The sequence below is a fragment of the Charadrius vociferus genome, unplaced genomic scaffold, assembly GCF_000708025.1.
Source record: "Charadrius vociferus isolate BGI_N301 unplaced genomic scaffold, ASM70802v2 scaffold332, whole genome shotgun sequence".
Taxonomy (NCBI): Eukaryota; Metazoa; Chordata; class Aves; order Charadriiformes; family Charadriidae; genus Charadrius; species Charadrius vociferus.
This window is the reverse complement of record NW_009647418.1, coordinates 317,461-337,940: the sequence shown is the minus strand read 5'-3', so window position 1 is coordinate 337,940 and position 20,480 is coordinate 317,461. Positions and strand designations below refer to the sequence as shown.

The following is a 20,480-nucleotide window of genomic DNA, read 5'->3' as shown; positions in this document are numbered from 1 at the left end:
AGCCTTAAAGACTTTACTTCTCAAGTCCACTAAAGCAGTTGAAAAATAGAACCCACAGACTGGAGTTCAACAGAGAACACATCAAGTCCTCGACCTTTCCCCAAGCTGCAGATAGGTTTGTTATTTTTTCCTTGCAAACACCTACAAACTAGTAACAGTGCCTGACAGAGAAACAAGAATGTGTAAGAGGGAAAAAATGTCTTTATTTTTGCATGAACACTTGCATTTCTCATAAGTTATCACTAAAACTGTAACTAAGGGTAAGCAACTCATTCTACTCTTTTGTTAAAAATGCTAAATACAGCCTTAGTTTTAATAAGTAACTCAATTCGGGGAGATGTCCATCTTCAGATTTTGATGTGTCAGGATTTGTGACGGGTACTGTTCACAAATAACGAAATGTACTGTAATATAGAACAGCAATGACTATGCAGATATGTCCTCTAGCAAAGGACACATATTGACTGCACTGCTAAGGCATGCTTTCCATTTTAGAATCTTAAGTGTTTAGTATCTTGGGTCTTAGTGAGCTTTAAAGATAATGAACTTACTAGTTGTTACTGAAGCAAATTAATTCAAGGACTTGCCTATACATCACTGGGGGTGGGGGATGCGGAAACCACAAGATGAACCAGGCATGGGACCCTTATCAGGCATCAGACAATGGCCTCAAACCTTCAGCCATATGACGCTTACAGGTTCATCCACAATACTGACTGCTGCAGTACAAACAGCGAAGAACTAGGATTTCAGCTCGTGCAATCCAGCGGGACCTTATGTCCAAATTTTGTGCTTACTGTCACAAGAGTTAGTGCTAGGTGCTGGTTTCCAGGTACATGCCATGTGCACGCATAGGGCTAACTGTTTGTTGGAGGACCCTGCGTTCACATTGCAGATGGAAAACTCCCAACAACAACCTGGTGTGAGATATCAGCCTACCGTCCACCAGAGAGGAAATAGTACACTGGTGGTGCATTTAAATGCATACTGCAAAACTACAAATACACACAAGACAAAGCCATACCTAAAAAGAATTTCTCCAACATACTAAATAACTAAGGTAGAGTTTAATATGTAATGGATATGTCTAATTCTTCCAGTCACATGAAATCACAGGCCAGACAGCTGGAAGAAAAGCTTAGAGGAAATGAGCAGATAGGGAAAAAACCCCAAAAAACCAAAAAGCCCACCCAAACCAACATTTTCTTCTACCTGCCAAGCAATCCATCCACCTTCTTTTATTTCCTAACTGTGATGACAGTAGAACACATGTAACCAGAAACCTGATACAGTAGTTCTCTGTTCCACTAAGAGGGGAACAAATGGGCCATGTGACAGCTGGGGCTACCGCCAGCAAGATCTTACAGAATCAGAGAATCTCATTTTACCACACTGTGCTTGCCCAGCGTGAGGAATGAAAGTAACCTCCTACAGGGGAAATGAAAGCAGGACATTCTGTCATAAGCAATTGAAGAAAAAGAGCTATATGCAATGCCAGTTTAAATGGATGATCTTCAAAGTTCAATACTCTGAAACAGTATTTCAACACATTAATAAGTAACTATAGTTAAGCAAATACTAAATTATTTTTAAATCAAGTCACTGGAGGAGTTCCAATATATTACATCAGGTAGCTCTGCAATTCTATTTAAGTAGTATCAAAATAGCTACTTCTATGATGGTGAAAGGTTTCTGTTACTGGTAACCAAGCATTGCTACCAAGCACTAGATACGTAAACACTGTGCTAAGAGATTCACAATAGCATGTCAGTTGTTTAATCACAGCAAACCAGTGTTAGGCGTACCACAGTGACAACAGATAAATTGCCTGTGCTTTCTTCCTGCTAATGAGCCCTGCATGTATACGAAACAGACCACAAAATAAGATTTTATAGTCCTACTCACCCTCTCCTCCCACTTCACTTTCAGCTTAAAAATCAATATGATCACACAGCTGTCCACTGCATCACATGGAACAGTATTAAGATATCTAAGATCTCTTGCATTTGTTCAAGGAAAACAAGATTTGAACAATGTTTCGGTTTGCCTAGTATCATGTTGAAGTGCAAAAACTACAGAAAAACTGATCTATAAATAAAGCAGATAAAACTGTAGAAAAAAATAGCTACTTCATTATTAATATTCACAAAACACTAGCTTACACTGAGTGTCACATAACTTCTTATTTCAGAGATGTAAAAACTCAAGTAACATGAATTTAAACTGGTGATAAATCTTTCTAAAGATGGCTTATTTCTTACTTTTTCCCCTCAGAAAAGTGTTTCCACTTACTAATTGACTTTCTAAACTGCAAGCTCAGTTTTTAAGCCAAAAAAATTACAAAGCACAAATTTTATTTGGAACACAGAGGAAGATTCAGAGGAAACAATACTGCATTAAACCTATTCTTTAAAATACAATATTGAAAGAGTATATTGTTTTCCATTAGGACTTGCAAATATCCAATGCTAACTGGATGACACACAAATATTTATTTAAATGTTGCTCTGCTTGAAATTCAGTCTTGAAAACATATTATAATATATCCAATTTTCAAATGTGAAAGACAATTGTGTGCTTTGCCACTTAAGTTATATTAGATGATATTGTATTTGGGAACATTAGAGCTTATTTATAATGATTCGAGAGGTAAATATTTATTTTCTAAGAATCCATCATTTATGATAGATACAAAAGCAGATTTAAAACACACAAAGACTCTTACCTGCTATACTTGCAAATATTTCACTGAATCCAATCAGGACATATTGAGGAATCTGCCACCATATTGGCAAATCTGCAGCATGGTATGTAACATTTCCAATTGTCTGATTAATTGTTTTAACCTTTACAATTTTCAGTCTGTTGCTTTCCAGAATTCCTATATGGAGGGGGGGGAAAAAAAGATTGACCTAAGATGCAAACACTGCTTCTTCATACTAAGAACTAAATAGGATTCAATCCTGCATTGCAATTAGAAATTATAAAATAGGAGTATGTATTTCCTTATTTCCAAACATAAAGCATTTCAGACTACTTTTGCTATTGTTATTTCAAGACATACAGTTCCTCTGCCACAGAATTAGTGATTATATTCTTATTCAGTAGCAATAATTATAAGAACACTTAACCCTTTTCCAGATGGATTAGCTGAGAGCTTTCTCATACAATGTTGTTGGTTTTTTTATAGACAAATCCATTTTCACAAACTACTACTTTGCAGCGTTGAACCATTGCAGCTGCCACCATAGCATTACTAAATTAGAAACCATTTTGCTTATTGAAATGGCTACACTAGTCCTGTAGAACTATGAAAACCCTCTATGAATATGATCTGGCATTTATATGACACTTATCATCCCAAGAGATCCAAAAGCTCATTAGAGCTTGATTTACATGCAGTACCCTGCATAGAAAGCACCTCATGTAGAATGAAAAATGGACATGATAGTGCAAAATATAACATTTTTAGCTTGCTCAATACAACAGTTTAGAGTAGAAAGTGAATATCAAATAAAGCTGTTGAGTTTTTGTTGAAGTTGCCCAGATTAAAGGATTTGCTTCACTGTTACATAAAATGCACAAAATAGCTCATAGTTAATAAAACTCCCTGCTTCACCCAGAAAGGACCTCTACAGAAGAGCTCTCAATATCCTTGGAAATAAGGTGGATTTATTCATCACCAATTCAGAGCAGCAAGGCTGAGTCAATGACACTACTCCCTATAATACGTTACACACACATGGCCTCCCATTTAGTGCCTGTCAGTTTCAGTCTCCTTCTACTTATTGAGCCAAGATCTGACCTAATCTTGGGGCACAAAATATCACTCCGATTGCAAAAAAAAAAAAAAAAAAAAAGAAAATTGTACAAGGCTTAGATGACAGATACAATGCTTCATGGATATCATACTATGTACAAGTGATTACATCGGCTTCCTCACTTCTAGCTTTTTGTTTCCTAGAGGCTGACATGGACATTTAATATGATGTTGACGGAAGTTATCGACAGCACTTTTCATATAAACAAGTACAAGAAATTTCTAATGCACAATTTAATATCTGTTCTCCTGTTTCTTCCCAAATCTTTGACATACAAACCTCGAGGGCCCAACCAAATCACCATCTCTCTAAGTGACAGCGTTCCAAGGGAAAGGCCTGATGTTTGCCAAAACCACCTCATACTGCCACATACAGTTTCTTATTAGTCCTGGTCGTGGCAAGAGACCCAAGCTGGGAAGAAAGCATGAGGAAAGATCCCTGTAGTCTCTATATATAGTCTGCAGTTGAGGCCATAACTAATCAAGAAGTTCTAGAAATCAAATGCTTAAGAATAACACTGTATTTCATCATTGTAGGAAGTTAGAGCCAGAGCTCTGAAAACCAGACTGAGGGAACACACATTAATAAGTGACTTACAAAGTAATGTGAAAAGGACGGAAAGCTGCATTTGCATAACCCATGTCTATTCATTCACAGCAGTTCAGAATCTAGTCAAGTACAAAATAGCTCCACAGTCTAATCTTCTGAGACACAAGAGTTGTGGAGGGAAAACAGGTTAGAATTACTCAAGTTTGCTTAAATGATACCCTGAGGCCCCAAAATGTTTCTTAAAAAGTGTTTTCCATAATGACATCTGTTTTTGAAGGAAAGACTGTTCTGAACTTAGTACCTCGTAGTGCCAGGCCACCACATTTTCTCTACCTCCATCAGTTCTTTTTAGGTGACCACTTACCTATCTTATTTTTAAGCTTCTGTCTTTAGCTCTTCAACCACCTCAGTGCACTTTGAACTATGAAGAGCTGATGTAATTAAAATAAGCTGGATTTTTTGATGTTTTGGTTTTAATACAGCTGACAAACATTTTGGAGTGGAACTTAATTAAAATGTAAACATAGCAGTACAGTCAGCTGAGAACTCAGACATAATTTCATTCCTATACATTCAACACAAACTTATTGCACCTCCAAACATGTAGCGTTTGATAATGTGCTTGATATTCTTCCCAACATAAGCAGATGTAGGAGGCACTTAGTCACACAGCAGCATAACTACCATATACTAAACTTTCCCATAATTTTATCTTCAAAGCTGAGTACTTCAGAATCCAGATTCTATTGATTCTTTCTTAGACTTTGATAGACAAACTTCAAGTTTAATATTACAGTTTTAGTAGTTAAAAGAATCTTAAGTTACTGCTATAATTGTTTAAATTCTACAAATGAAGTAGATTTTCCAGTTGAATAACCTTAAATACCGCTGCTCAGAATTTATGATAAAATGCATGAAGCACAGCAGATGTTCATTAAATCTAATCAGTTGTATTCTCACACAGTTTATTAGATATTTAAAATAATCTAAACAATCTAATAGGCAGCCTAAGTAGCGTCCAGAACTAATGCCAGTTAGATAAGTAAGTTAAAATGGACATATGGCAAAAACGAATCATTAATAAACTTCTAAGATTGCAAGTTAAGATACTAACATCTTCATACGTTTAAGATTTTAATCAGAATCTCTCTCTAAGGCAGAAATGGTTGGAAGTAATGTTGTATTTTAAGAATATTAAAATATGGCTTCTATAAACATAATTTAATGAGAAAATAAAAATTTTATGAAACATATAAACCAACAGAAGCTTTCCCCCCCACTAGAAATAAACAGAATTTCCTATGCCCCAAATTATTCGCAACTGAAGCTCTTGATTTCATGTTATGACAAAGGGATGTTAAGGTACTCCAAAAGGTTAAACTTTCCAACCAGACTGCAGGTAAACACCCAAAGACTTCACCTTCTCATTTCTACTGTAGAAGAGTTAGGGGAGGATCAAGCCAACAACATCATGCATTACATTTGTAGGTGAACAGAAAACAAGAAGGCATTTGCAATTTTTAAGAAATCTGCTATATGAAACCATTCACCAACTCAGCTATCATAGCTCGATATGCCTTTTCCCCCCAGTACTAATAAAGACAGATATTGCTGGGTTTGAATTCACTTATATGTGAGCCAGCAGGTTCTATTTAAAGACCTGACATTTAACTGTTTTACATCATCATCTTTTGCTGGTAGCAGTGTCCTAAGAAACATGGAATAAGAGAAACATTCCTATTTTAAGTTGAAATGACTTTGCTTTAAGAACTTTACTTGCCCACATACAAAGTGACCTTGGCCTAATAAGGTAATTATCTCTCTCATTGAGAGAAATCTTAATAGCCGTATAAAGTGTCCCTTTCTCTAAAATATAGGAGATTACAAGTGCTGAAATTAATTTATTTAATGCTATAATGCTTTATCAATATGTTCATTACAGTGATACTAGGTGAAGGCTATAGGTTCTATGAAGCATTGCTCAGAGCTATTCAGTTCCACATCAGCAGTGCTTAACAACTTTAAATCATCTCAAAAGCAGCTGATTTATGGTTTGAACAGAGTTGCCTTCTTTTTCCTTTCATGCTAAGGCTAAGCTATTTTACACTACAGTAATTCCCAAACATTAGGGAACATTAAGGTAGGGGAGAAAAAACCCAAAGTGGGAGGAAACTCTTATTCAGCCATAACCTAACTTTATTATTTCAGATGCAGGGAAAGGATTTTAGGTAAAATTTCACTTTTTTAATACCTGGAAGTCAGGCTATATGAAGGAACGTGCTTATTTCTGAACTAATTTGTTTTTCAGGATAAATAAATTTTCAACTTCCCAGACAAATGGTTGATAAATCAGACAACATGGACTTCCACAATACCATAAAATTTATTTCAGGAGGACAAACAGCCTTATATCCAAATGCTGGACACTTTGTTCAAGCAACCCAAACCTTGATCGTGAAGTTAAGCTGTTTGTTGAGAAAATATGGTCAGAAACCAAATAGTTCTCTACCAAGCACACTAGAAAGTAACATTGTATGTGAAAACCTTAACTAAGAAATTGGTTTCAAAAGGTATACTTGAGGTCTGTTTCAGGTAGGAAAAATGGTCCAATTTTATTGGAACCATTCAAAACAGTTTAGTAAGTTTTTGAATAAAATCTCTTTCATTCTGGGAAATGCATCCATGCAGTTGCATTCTAACTAGCCCTTGAAAAACACTTCTGAATAATCTTGAATTCAAGATTCACAAAGGTTTTTGTAAAAACCCTGTTGTCAGTAGCTGAATAAACAGCTATGTAAGTAGATCACACGGTAGTTTTTCTTACCTGCAGCAAACGCAGAACACATTACAAAGAACATTCCAACAGCAATTCTCTTCAGTGAGGATGGGAGCAGGCCATTCCTCTTCAAAATGGGGTCCACCAATTTATCTTTTAAGGGTATTAGGATCAGAATGAGCACTGCATCAAACATAGTCAACCAGGCTGCTGGAAACTGAAAGGATAGATAGATGACTTAAGTTAGCAATTTCATACTGAAGGGTTGATTTTTATGATTATTTAACAAAGGAAAAAATAAAGGAAAAAATCTTTTCCATGAAACACCGAGTTCCGAAACAAACCACAGTACACCGATAAACACTGGGAGAAGAAAAATAAGAGTGTGTAAAAGCTGAGGAAAACAAACACTCAGCTAGTCAGGTTTTCATTTAAGTTAGCAGTTCATAATTCTGTTACCTCAGAAGCACAACTGATTCCTCACCATAGTAACTCCAACAGTATGATATTCTCGCTTTTCAAGATGCATCTCCAGCTGTGCTGAGGTGGGTGTTGGGTAGGGTTTTTTTTTTTTGGGGGGGGGGAGAGGGGTGTAGGAGCTTTCTGCTGGAACTGAAGAACATTACATGCTCAGAGCAAAAAGGTTCTTTACACAAAAGTAAATAATGCTGCACATAGTTCCAAGGAAAATGAGGAATAAGAAATTGCTGGGCAGATGAAGAGAGTACTCTGAGAAAACAAAATGTAGAACTCGGCAAAGATGCTTTGCAAAGGATTTTTTTTTTTTTTTTTTTTGTAAGATTTCTAAGTCTCAGAGGGCTCATGTTTTAGGTCCTTACTCTGAATTAATTTTTGTTAAAGCAAAAGTTAACTATCTAACTATAACTATATAAATTCCTTTTGAAAGATGAGATAGCCATTAGCATTATTGCAACATCTGAGTTTTTCTGCATACATCCTGAAATATGTTTAATGGAAAAAAATCACTGTCCTTAGGGAGCTTTTCTGCCGTTAAGATTTTTTTAGTCATAGAACACCTGTCTGAGGAATGATTGATTGTGCCACCCAAATCTAGTAAACAAAACCGTGCAGATTATTTAAATGAATACATCCCAAGATACATTTTTAAAAGCATTATTTTAAAAGTCTAATAGTAATGGCACACAGGTCAGGAAGTGATTTAATGCAATTAAATAGTCCCTACTGTTGTGCTTTCAGTGATATACTTCAGTCTGACAGAATTAAACCTTTTTCCTACTTCATTCATGAAAAATATTTAATAGCCAGCTTCTGTAGGTCTTCTATTATTAAGCATAGAACTTTCAGAAACATGCCACAGAACAGTAGAAACAGTTTTACTAATGTAATACAAAATTCAATTAAAATTAAATTACGCTTGTCAGATGAACAAAGATTATTGTGCAAAACATGCATCCTTCCTCATTTGCAAGATTCAGTAATTGACAATAAGATTCCTGTCTGTATAAATGAGACAATTTCTACCAAGCTTAATAATATTCAGCATCTGTTCTGAGCTAACAAACCAAGACAGTACAGGAAGATTTATAAAAATGTCCTGGTTTGAGGATATTTTTTAAAATTGCATTTAGAACAGTGTGATACTGTACTATGCGCCGCACTGACTCTTTGACCAAAATACAAGTACTGCTTGATCTGTGTTTCAGATGAAGATTCAGTTTTTGATCCTAAACTGCTTTTGTGCATGTGGAGTCTCAGGGTTGCAGTAGATTAACATTTTCTAGAGATTATCCAGGATGACCAAGGGGCCTGTGACAATCTAAAGCTACAAATACAATAACAGAGGAAGACAACGAGATTCCTTAAGGCTACAAATCTCAAACACTGCTACCATTCCAATAACCCAAGTCCTCAGCCTCTAACACAATGCAGGCATGCACCTCTCCTCATTGCAGATGAGAACCCTATTGCACTGATTGGTTGTAATCACTCCAGCATGGCTGAGATGAAGGCAAAGTGCAAAAGCAAGAGTTAGCAAACACAAGCCTTTAGTTCTTCATAATCACAGAATCATAGAATACCAGGTTGGAAGGGACCTCAAGGATCCTCTGGTCCAACGTTTCTTGGCAAAAGTACAGTCTAGACAAGATGGCCCAGCACCCTGTCCAGCTGAAGCTTAAAAGTGTCCAATGTTGGGGAACCCACCACTTCCTGAGAAGATTATTCCAATTGGCCGATTGTTCTCTTTGTGAAAAATTTTCCTTTTGTGTCCAATTGGAATCTCCCCAGGAGTAACTTGTACTCATTACTCCTGTCTTTTCCATGTGACTCCTTGTAAAAAGGTTGCCTCCATCTTCTTTGTAGCCACCCTTTAAATACTGGAACATGGTGATAAGGTCTAGCCTAAAAGCCTTCTTTTCTCAATGTATTTTTTCTTTTTCCATGTATCTTTTCATTTGCTTCAAATATCATACCAGCACTAACCTGTGTAACAGTTTGTACAAAGACCAATTTGCGTAATTACAGTCAAGGATATAGGAATTTTTTATCATTGCAGAATTTGGTAAGAAAGAAAAGAAATACCAAATGCCTCTGGCACTGCTGTATTTCACACAATCAATCACTTGGCTTTTTTTTTGTTTGTTTAAAATGTATGCATTTCCATTTTCTACTCTATCAGAAGCCTGCAAATTAAAACGGCATACACATATTTCACTCTCTTCATATCAAGGGAAAATATGTCTTCATTAGTATTGGGCAGAGGTGCCTAGAAGAGGGTTAAGGAAAACCTAGACCTGATGAGGTACAATGCTGCTCATGTAAAACATTCTATTACTAAATTACCTCAAATCACTTCAGTTTGAAGAAACCAAAGTAGTCAGAATTGTTTTTAAAGATACTACCTACATAATGTAGATTGCAGATCAGCATCCTTCAGGTAGATCACATACCAAGGAAGATAGCAAAACTCAAATTAACTTATTTCACTTACACTGTTAGATCACAGCAAAGTATTTTGAAATAAAACAGGAAGAACAGCACAACTGATGCACTGCAGAAAAAGGAGCCAGTCACTGTTATGCAAGATAGAAAGTCATTACTTAGAAGTATCAAGACAGACTAGGATCATTGTTCTATTATACTTGCCTAAAACACTAAAAATAGGTAACTAACTTTTAAAGCCACACTTTTAAGTAAGAAAAAGTGGCTACATGTCAGGAGTTGTATTTTAAATTCTTTTCAGCAAAAACAATGAAAAAAAATTTTGAACTAATTTAATTAAACATAACACTACTTGAAAATAATTCTAGCACCCAAAAAGGCAGTGAAGAAAGCTCAGTTTGATAACCAAAGCTCCATGTTCCTTTCCACACAGTAAATATTCAGACTGACAATATTTTTAATATTCAGATGGACAATGGGACTCTGAAGTCCTGTGTGCACTGTTAGAAGAAAGATAATTCACTTCTCTAGTCCAACAATGACAATGTTCTAACAAGACATTCATGCAGTTCCTAATAACAGAAAAAAACCGAAAGAGTCCCTTTTCATATGTGAGCAATAAAGACATGTGAAAGGCTCAATGAAAAGAGCAAGACAGGTTACACATCAAAATTTAAACATACTAGGCTGTACTAAAGTAGAATTAGGTATATGCTGAAAAAACCCAACCACCTTGAATATAGTCCACAATTAAAATTGACGCAACTAAAACAGAAGCCTCAGACTAATTAGAATTTTTGAGTAAGAAAATATCTTTTTTTTAAATGAACATGCAACCCAAACACCACAAAACTGAACCTTGAAGTGAAAGTGGCAATGGCTTTCCATGCCCAAAAGCTGTGCAAAAAAAAAAAAAAAACACAAACTGAGAACCCAGTTGAGGAAATTTGCTTTGGATCCTTTTATTTATGGCATGCATTTAACTGAAGAAGACTCAGTCTACTCTTTCTTTATTTTTTTTAACTGAGTAAAAGTAAGTAACTAGCATTCAGTTGGTTTAGAGGTCTGTCTTAGCCAGTATCACTAACCTCCATTAAGCCTTCACCTTTGATTCAGAAGCAGCTCAGTTTTCAAGCAAGTTCAAAGAAAAATTAAGTACAAGTATTTTTATTTTTGATTTGTAAAAAAAGGCTGAAGACATTCTGTCTTATTAATTTTTAAAAAAACAGAAGAAACTAAGCCTGTTAATAACTAACATTCTTACTTGTTTTTGTTTCTCAGTACCGTTTCTGCAATTACATGGTGCCAGCCTTTCTTGAAAAATATTGATTGAACAACTTCCTTCAATATGCCAAACTGATTCAAGGTAAAGGGAATATTGAATAAGCAGTATGAAGTTACAAATGTACCTCAGATTCCAAATTTGCAAATGCTAGTATTTCTCTTAAGTATGGATATTCCTACTGAGTTTGTAGGAATGCTTCTGTACTACTTACAACTTTGAAGACTTAGGGCGTATAGATTTATAAGCTTTCTTCAAAGATCATACTGAAGGATAAAGACACTTAATTAAAGCAGTGAAAATTATCTGAATACATTCAAAACAGGATGGTGTGAATTCCATATACAGCTAGATATGCCAAAAATCTCTGTATTATGCATCATGCTTCTAAATGCCTAACATCTGTGGCGACCAATTCCCTTTAGCCACTACCTTAACTTTCCGGAATTTTTGTACGATACTTACCTATTTTACATCTCAACTAAAGAAAACATATTTTGCACTTGTTTTGCCCTACTTACCGTGTGAATAGAGTTGGTGTCATTTGATATTTCAGGAATTTTCAGATGGAGACTTTGCAATACATATGTTGTCTGCATCTAGAATTAGGAAAGATGAGTTGAGATTACTTGGACAAGGAGTACTGAGAGCAAGATATTTTTACATTTTTAATAATTAACAAAGATTATACCAGAGGTAAAGTGCTAATATAGCAAAACAAAAAGAAAAAAAAGCTTGCAAAGTTCTAACCCCTACATTCAGTTTTACTAAAAGCACAAAGAATCATTCACGTGACTTTAAAACCATTCCTGCTTTTCTTTCCCCCCCAAACATATTTGCTGTCCTAATTCATCTCACTAAGACAGACCCAGAAAGATACTAATTAAAATGAAACCTAGACCACTTACCCTGACCTATCTGAATCAATCGCAAGACGAAACAAAGCACAATATTTAAGATAATTTGTACAACTGGTAGTTTTAACTACCATTTTAATGATTTTCTTTTCTATTTTTAAGTGAAAATATTATTTGAAAGAATTCTTAGTAGCCATTTTTCATCTCTCAACTTGAGGATAAGTTTCATATTTATGAAAGAGCCCCCAGAAAAAATGTGAAATTAGATATTTTGGCATACTGGTAAGCTAATACAGCTTTCCACAACAATTTTATCTAGCAAATAAAAAAATTCAGAAGAAGTTACCATCCCACATTACTATTTTTGCTAACATAATATTACTAACATGATTTTTAACCACAGGTGCGTGAAAAGTAGTTAACATTTTTGAACTCATTGGTATTAAACAAGTCAAACAGTTAATACCAGAGTTCTGAAAAATCCTCTTCAATTTTCATCTTCTCTGGAATCACAGCTACTGACTGCTCATGTAAGTAAACCTTACAGAACAGTTTCCCCAAAAAAAGCTTTTGTGTGTTTCCTCCAGGTAACTGCTCTGGAGGGTGGTATTCAGAGAGGAGTTAGATTCATAACATAGCCTTAGAACTGCAACTTGAAGCTAGTGCCTGGAGACCTTTCAAATGCAGCTGGGAGAAGAGGAAGTTAGGATCCTTACATTAGAAATTATGGGGTTTAGACATGTAAAATAAATCATATGGAACTACTCACTTGAAAATACACTGTCCAGTAAGGTATTAAAGCCAAAAAGACAGGGATAATCTTGACAAGAGCTTTCACATCTTCTACTTTGTCTTCTCTGAATGGGCCCCCACGAGACAGCTTGGCCATCTCAAACAGGCTTTGCTTGTGAGGTTGATGAAGTACTCCCTGGCCTTCACTTTTGAAAAGAATTTGAAACATTTAGTTAAACAACAACAAAAACTGACTGAAATGACAATCTTCTGGTACTTCTTTTAATTATAAAAAGCTCGTGCATTTTCAAAACAAGTTACTCTTAACAGCAAAACAACTAGGCCAGAATGGATCATCAACAGGTGAAAGCACAAGCTGAAAACTTCCACTATAAAGATTTCCTTATTTCCCATCCTCCCCCCCATACATAAATGACTGGCACTGCAATATGGAGAACTTAAGAAACAGTATCACAAAATATAGGGTATTCCAATTCATGAAACTATTTTGCAATCTGAATACATGAAAGCCTGTTGCATAGGAGGCACCTGACATCTCTTATCATCAGTGACTAAATTCAGCCACCAGTATTCCACATGCATCTCCTGAGAGTGGAGTAACCACTTGGAAAGCAAAAAGCCAGTAAGCATTTTGGCTACCCATCAAGCCACTTACAACATTAAATGCAGATGATAGCGTTTTTCAAATCAGAAGGCATCCCATATCTAAGCAGAAAGAAAGTTAATGCTTAAAAGCAGCATACTTGGGTTACGTCACTCTTCCAGAAACTCTGAACTGGCAAGACATAGCATTCAAGTGAAAACAGCAGACTTGACCTTGCAGCAGGGAGATGCAGTAATCTCGAAATGTGCCTCTCTCATCCCAGAACTCCCAGAAAATATCTCCTGGACTTCAATTTTCCAGTTCCAGTTCTCAAAGCAAAACTGCATATTCTAGCATATTCTCTAGGGTGACTTAGTGCCAGCTAGTTTGAACTAACTAATTCCAACTCTTAGACTGATTCACTGAATTCAGACTATACAAAAGAGCTCATTACAAACCTATTAGTTGAACGTTCCGCATGTCTCTTTCTTGAGCAACAAGAATATGCGAGAATTTTAAACATGTCTGTGAAGGCACTACCATCAGGCGGTTTTGTGATGAAGAAACTCTGACCACATAAGAAAACCATGAATGAAATCCCAATGCAAACTGTTGGGATACTATATCCAATAACAAAGCTCACATTCTGCTGAATGTATGCAATGCCTCCCAGAGAGAGAATAGCTCCCAAATTAATGCTCCAATAAAACCAATTAAAAAATCTTCTTGTGGCTTCTGGACCCCGATCTTTGACCTGGAAAAGATTAAAAACAAGTCATTAAATTTCTGAAGAAAATGAAGCCTGTTTATTAGAATTCAATCAAGTTCAATGCACTGAAGAGTTTAGGTTTAATTTAGAGTCATACTGAAATGATTTGAGTGTTTTGGGCTTAGCATGGTGTTTGATGAAATGACACCTTACCAAGCTACCCCATCATATCAGTGACCTTCTAAAAGTTCAGCATAGGGATAAAAAAAGTCATACAATACTAAACTACATAGCTTTCCCATAGAGGCTGTTATTATTTCCGCAGCATTTCTCTAGACAAAGCTTACTCAGATTAGTGTCCCATAGTCCACAAAGAAGTTGAAATAACTAATTTTTAAGTAAAAAAAAAAAAGGTAGGCTACCTAAAAATTTATGTATTAGTAGTATTGCAACAATTGCTTCTTCCAACTGCATACACATAACAGTTAACCATATTCCATTTTCTAAGCCTCAGATGACTACTTGGTAATTAAAGCACAAATTTAAATTTTAACACAGTCCTAATGCCTCTCATCAGAACATAAATTGAAGAATTGCCATTCTGACCTTTAAAAAAAAAATTGGGTTGTTTAAGGTGTCACAAGGCCCCAGTAAACATTTATCCCTCTATTAAGGCAGCACTGTTCATAGTGCTATTTTTCTGCTTGAAGCTTTCAGTGTCTCTCCAGTGAAAGTAAAGACATCCTTGGTTTATGGAATTATCCTGTACAGTTTTCACCATCACTCTTTATTATCACACCATAAGTCACCCCATGTTTTGCAATTAAATCACAGGAACCAAGCATCATTCATAAGATGTGACGTAAGAGAAATTAAGCAAGTTCAAATTTGAAATACATTAAAAAGATCAACTAGTCTGTAGAAGAATCCATAATACTAGATTTGTCATTGTTTTATGACTGAAAGGTCCTTAACAGTGACTAGCAAGTCAGTGCCATGCACCAGTCTTGCCGAGTCAGTTGGTTTTGATTTCTAATTGCAAGTTTCCCTTCCTCATTTGCCAGATCTTCAAAAGATCTGTGTTTAGTTTGCAATATGAAAAGTAAGCTGTGTCTTGAAATAAGTTTTTAACATTGTCAGTTCTTATTTATACCTTCAAGTTTCTCAGTGGTGTACAAACCCATCTGTATCATTTAACCAAGCCTAACAGAAGAAATGAACTACTCTTATGCATAGTTAATAGCATTGTTAGGCATTCAGGTAGGTCTGGTAGCAGGTCAAATACAATCTCAGAGCCTAAACCCAAGAAATTCTCCCTTTCCAGTTTCAACTTGGTAGTCATTTCCTAATTTTAACAGTCATCACCTGCAGTAGTGTATCAAGTTAGGAACTCCTTCTAAACCCCAAATGGCAGCAGGATATTAGCAAACAATTACATCATGGTAAACTTTGATAAGGATAAGAACAGAGCAAGCACAGCATGATGCTTCTATCAAGTATTATCCCAGCCTCGAACCATTAGCTCCTGAGAAACTTCCTGAATCAAGGATGGCTTCTACCTACTTAATAAATGCAGATCTCCTCTCCGTGAACTTGTCCAACCTGCCTCTGAACCCAGGTCAGCTTTTAGAATCCATTATATCCTGCAGCAAAGAGTTCCCCAGCTAATTACACAGTGGGAAGAACCACCTCCATTTGTCTGTTTTGAATCTGCCCTGTACTAGCCTCACTCATTTTACCTAGTTCCAGGAAACAACAGAAGACAGCTGAGCTTTATACCATCCCTGATCCATTTCTGCCTCGCTTCCCCCTGCCCATTATTTCTACAAACCACTGTCACATCTTCTTTCTAGCTGCTTTTTCTGAGATAGGAAGTTGTAGTCTGTTTTATGATTCCTTGCATGGAAACTACTATGTCTGTGGCCCTTCCCTGAAACTTCACTCCCCATCTCCAGGATCCTTTTTGAAACAGTGACCAAAACCGAATGCAATGCTCAAGTGACAGACACACCACACACTTAAAATGAATAGAATCCATTTTCTGCTTCCTTATCAAAGTATATAGACACACTAAAAATAACATCACAGCCACATCTGAAATGTCATTTTACTGACAAACATTAATAACTTAATAAAAATCACGCTGAACTACCTGGTAGAATATCTTGTTAAAGTGGAAGAACTGTGAAGACGTCGTACCAAAACCAGAAAACACAGTAGAGCTGAAAGGCAATCCTTGTAGTTCCTTTCAAAAATCACATCAGCTGCCCAAAATATTAGCTATATTAAATTTACAGCAGACTACTCAAAGTTTCCCCCTGCCGGCTATTACTTAAGCTGTGGGACAGCACAAAACAGATTGGTTTATTCTCTTCATAAGTAGACATTACATTTTAATGAGGGACCAAGAAGAAGAAAATCATGTTAGAACCTTATAATTTTATTTTTATCGAGGACAAGTATTTTTCACAAAACTGCAGGAATTCTCCTTTTCCCCCTTATGCTTGCATTATTTTCAATCACCCAAGCAGAAAGAAAAATCTATCACCCCCTCTGCTCAATTTCATCTGTGCTCAAGCATAGCAGCACTCTCCTTGTGGTACCAGCACCATCAACTTCATTATATTCTTAACATCCTACCAGCAACTGCAGCAGGAAAATGATGCACATAAATGGAGCAAGTATGCTGTGGGTCCTGGTTCGAATTTGTCCTGTCGTCTAAGGGTTCCACATCCCTGCACTGAAAGTCAAAATAGGTACATTTAAAAGATTTTGTCCCCATCACAACAAAACAGCTTAAAAACAGTAGGAGTGCCTAAAAGGAGAAATTTCACCTTCTTAGATTTACTGTGTTTTAGTCAAACATCTTACCCAAGGAAAATGCAAACAATAGCAGCGAAATGCCATGGCTAGAGTGCAAGGCTTCCTACCACTGAACGAAAAAACTGTAACAAAACTGTTTCAAAGGTGCCCTGACTCGAATGAACATTAGCAAGCATCTAATACACACAATTTATTTGCTCTAACATGCTGTTTTTCAAATGAGCTCAGATTCAGGCATTTTCCACAGAATTTACCAGTGTTGCACAGCTGTCACTTATTTAGATCAATTCCCACTGCATAGTCTCCAGTTCACTCTTATGCACTCTTCAAACCTCACACAGCTTTTTTCCCTACTAAATGGGATAGCACATCATCCTCAAAGAACACTACGGAAAAATCCAGTCGTGTTTCTACTTCAATAAAAATACAGGATGACCTACTGTACAAGGAGCATCCCAATTGCCCTAAATTTTCCTCTTTTAAACCATCAGGAAAATTTTAACTAAAAGAAAGAACACCTCCCCCTGCCCCAAAAAAAAACCCAAAAAACCCACTAAATAAAAAACCCACGCCAGAAAACCCCACCGACAAAGAAATGAAGGAAATGAGCAACTCTAAGCATTCTGGCCACAGCTGCTATGTTGGTCATGGGCCACGTGCCAACACTGCCTACGTTCAGGTGGGTCTCTAAAGAGGAAGTAAAATAATCTTGCTACTTTCAAGACATCTAACAGAACATTTTACAAAAGAAAATCTAACCTAACACTTGATTTTTCTACAGTCCGAAAGGTGTTTTTCGTGATATATATGATAACTATCCTTTGCATATAGTTAATCCAAATGCAGAAAGAAAAGCAGTGACATTCTGGGTTTTATAACTGGAACCTACACAGCACTGGACTTCAAAATAGTAAAGGAATAGTTCTCAATATCAAAGTTTCTAATACAAAACCCATATCAGACTGATTATGGTCAGATGAGATATAATTATGACCACAGTTTTAATGAATCCTGAGTGCCTGGAACACTATGTTATGGGAATTGTGTAATCATTAGGTTATTTACAGCCACTTTCAGCAGAGGATACATCAGCTGTGTAACTCTGTACTGCACTTCTCTAAACTCATTTAGGATATAAGGTTTAAACATCTTATAATCAGAACAAAATTTTAAATGCAACTAAAACAAAAAAAAAAGAGTGAAAGACTAAATAGATCTTTAGTTACACCTGATGAAAAGTCATTACACATATCTGAGTGACAGCAACTTCCACAGCACAGCTGTCCCTAAGGTTAATAATTAGACCTCATTCTGACTCAGAAGAAAGATGATCACTTGGAGAATTACCCCTCCCCTGGATTTTTCAACACCAACATCTTTCTTAGGACATGATCCAGATACTAACCAAAGCAGTTCGCACAGCTTGAAACCAAAAATATTACAAAGCTCAAATATTAGGATTCAATTAGATTCCCTTGATTTATATGTAAAGAGACAGGAATCTATACAAGCATCATTGCTTCTCCATAGTTCCTGTGTTTAGATGCTTTGCTTTGTCTCTAAGTAATTTCCTAGATCTGTACAGCTAGGTCAGTTTCAAAGAAATCATTACTGACAGGATTTCTTACTTTTGCCACAGCTGGTGCCTATCTGGTGCCTACCCTTCCACTGTGACATCTGATTTCTGACATCATCTACTAATGATCTCAAGTATTTCCTAAACTCCAACGTTTCAGAGTTCCAGTATGTCATAATCTTCCTCTCTTCCTCTTCACATCATGACCGACCCAAAGCTATGACCTCCTATTTGACTCACATAAAAGGAAAAAGATTATTTAAAAGTTACTGACATTAGCAGTCTTCATTTGTTCCTGCAATCAACTGACAGTCACAAGTGACAAATGTAACAAAAAACCCCAAACTTATCCCAGCCAACTATGTGAGCAGCCACACAACAGAGCAAAGATGAAAATGTAGAAGCTTGCGCTTCTCCTTAGCCTACAAAAGAAAGCACAATGACAACAGTTTTCCATAGATTTCCGTAAATTTTCCAAATTTACCCTTACAGAATTCTGACCTTCTAATCCATCACTACAGACACCAGTTATTCTCTGAGAAAATCTGGAGAGAGCTCAGTAACAGAGCTATACAATAGTACTCAGTTGCTACATAATTTCAAATTTTTAAACTAAAATTTGGCCAATCCACATTTCAAGTCTGCTTCCTCTCACTGGTGTCATATCTATTCTGTTTCTGTTGGAAACAGAAACAAATTAGTACTGCCAATGTGAATGCCGCAACTTTAGTTTTCAAACTGTTATCTGCAGAGTCTTAGACATCCATGGTCTCCTGAGAAGTTCAACAGCAACAAAAAAGTAACCTGCTGTTAGTGATCTTCAATTCTTTATACATGGTCCCCCATCCTTCCCCAGAGGCTGGAAAATCTAAGTTCTACAAATAAATAAAAAAGGTTGAAAATCACTCTGAAGCTATCTTTACACCAGCAATTTCCAATAGTGTCCTGCCTCTGGCAATGCTACTGTAACAATGGTTTTAATATAGCTAGAAGATTTATGGCAGGTTAGGGACTGATGCATTTAATGATGGTAGAGACAATTCTGAAAGAAGATATACTGCGGGTTAAATCCAGCATCTCTAGCCACCCAAAACAAATTCATCTATAATTACAATGATTATAGCTGATACTAGATCAGTAGTCTACTATTAATGTTGGCTTCAATGTTGAAGCTAAAGTAGCTTTCACAATAATGAGGGATAGTCATATTGTTTCCTAACTATAGAAAGTCACAAACTGCTACATAGAACAGGAAGTGACTGCAAAACACTCACAGTTAAAAGGGGAACTGGAAAGTGCCGGGTTATACATATCACATGATTATAAACACTATTCTGAGAACCATCAGTTCAGATTTAGACTTCTACGATGGATCAATCTGCAACTTCTAGAAAAATGTCTCTTATTTATAAACACAGTTAAGTAAAGCTGGTCTATATCTAGTTCGCAGTAACTTTTTTTGCTAAGTTGACTGGCAAAAATCACTTTATACTAAGTCTACTTAGTCACTTGTAGCAGCACTTTTAAAAGCATCCATTTAACAGAAATTAAGAAACTATATCTTTTTTAACTTCAGAGGAAAATAAGTATTAGAATTTAGTTTCCACAAAATGATTCTTTTCTTCTAAACTAAATAAAAAAACAAACCCTCGTTATATTTGGGTTCTCCACCCAAATTGTAGATCATCTGTTAAAAACTAAAAATTTACAGGGAAATTTTTCAGAGATTTGCAATGAAATGTAATTAACCATATCTGAAAGGTGGCTCATGTCAGCTAAAGTGCACGATATACAATTCGTATTTTCCTTTGTTTGGTATTCAAGGGAAA

General features: G+C 36.1%; 1 protein-coding gene across 1 annotated transcript in view; it reads right to left on the bottom strand.

Annotated features, from left to right (window-relative positions):
* Positions 1-20,480, bottom strand: part of SLC15A4 (solute carrier family 15 (oligopeptide transporter), member 4) — a 35,989-nt gene that overhangs the window by 6,574 nt on the left and 8,935 nt on the right. Inside the window, exons 4-8 of the mRNA XM_009880327.1 lie at positions 14,002-14,297; positions 12,977-13,145; positions 11,872-11,949; positions 7,195-7,363; positions 2,726-2,881 (exon numbers count right to left, since the gene is read on the bottom strand). Of these exons, the coding sequence (XP_009878629.1) occupies positions 2,726-2,881; positions 7,195-7,363; positions 11,872-11,949; positions 12,977-13,145; positions 14,002-14,297 (868 nt within the window). The remainder of the gene's footprint in view (positions 1-2,725; positions 2,882-7,194; positions 7,364-11,871; positions 11,950-12,976; positions 13,146-14,001; positions 14,298-20,480) is intronic.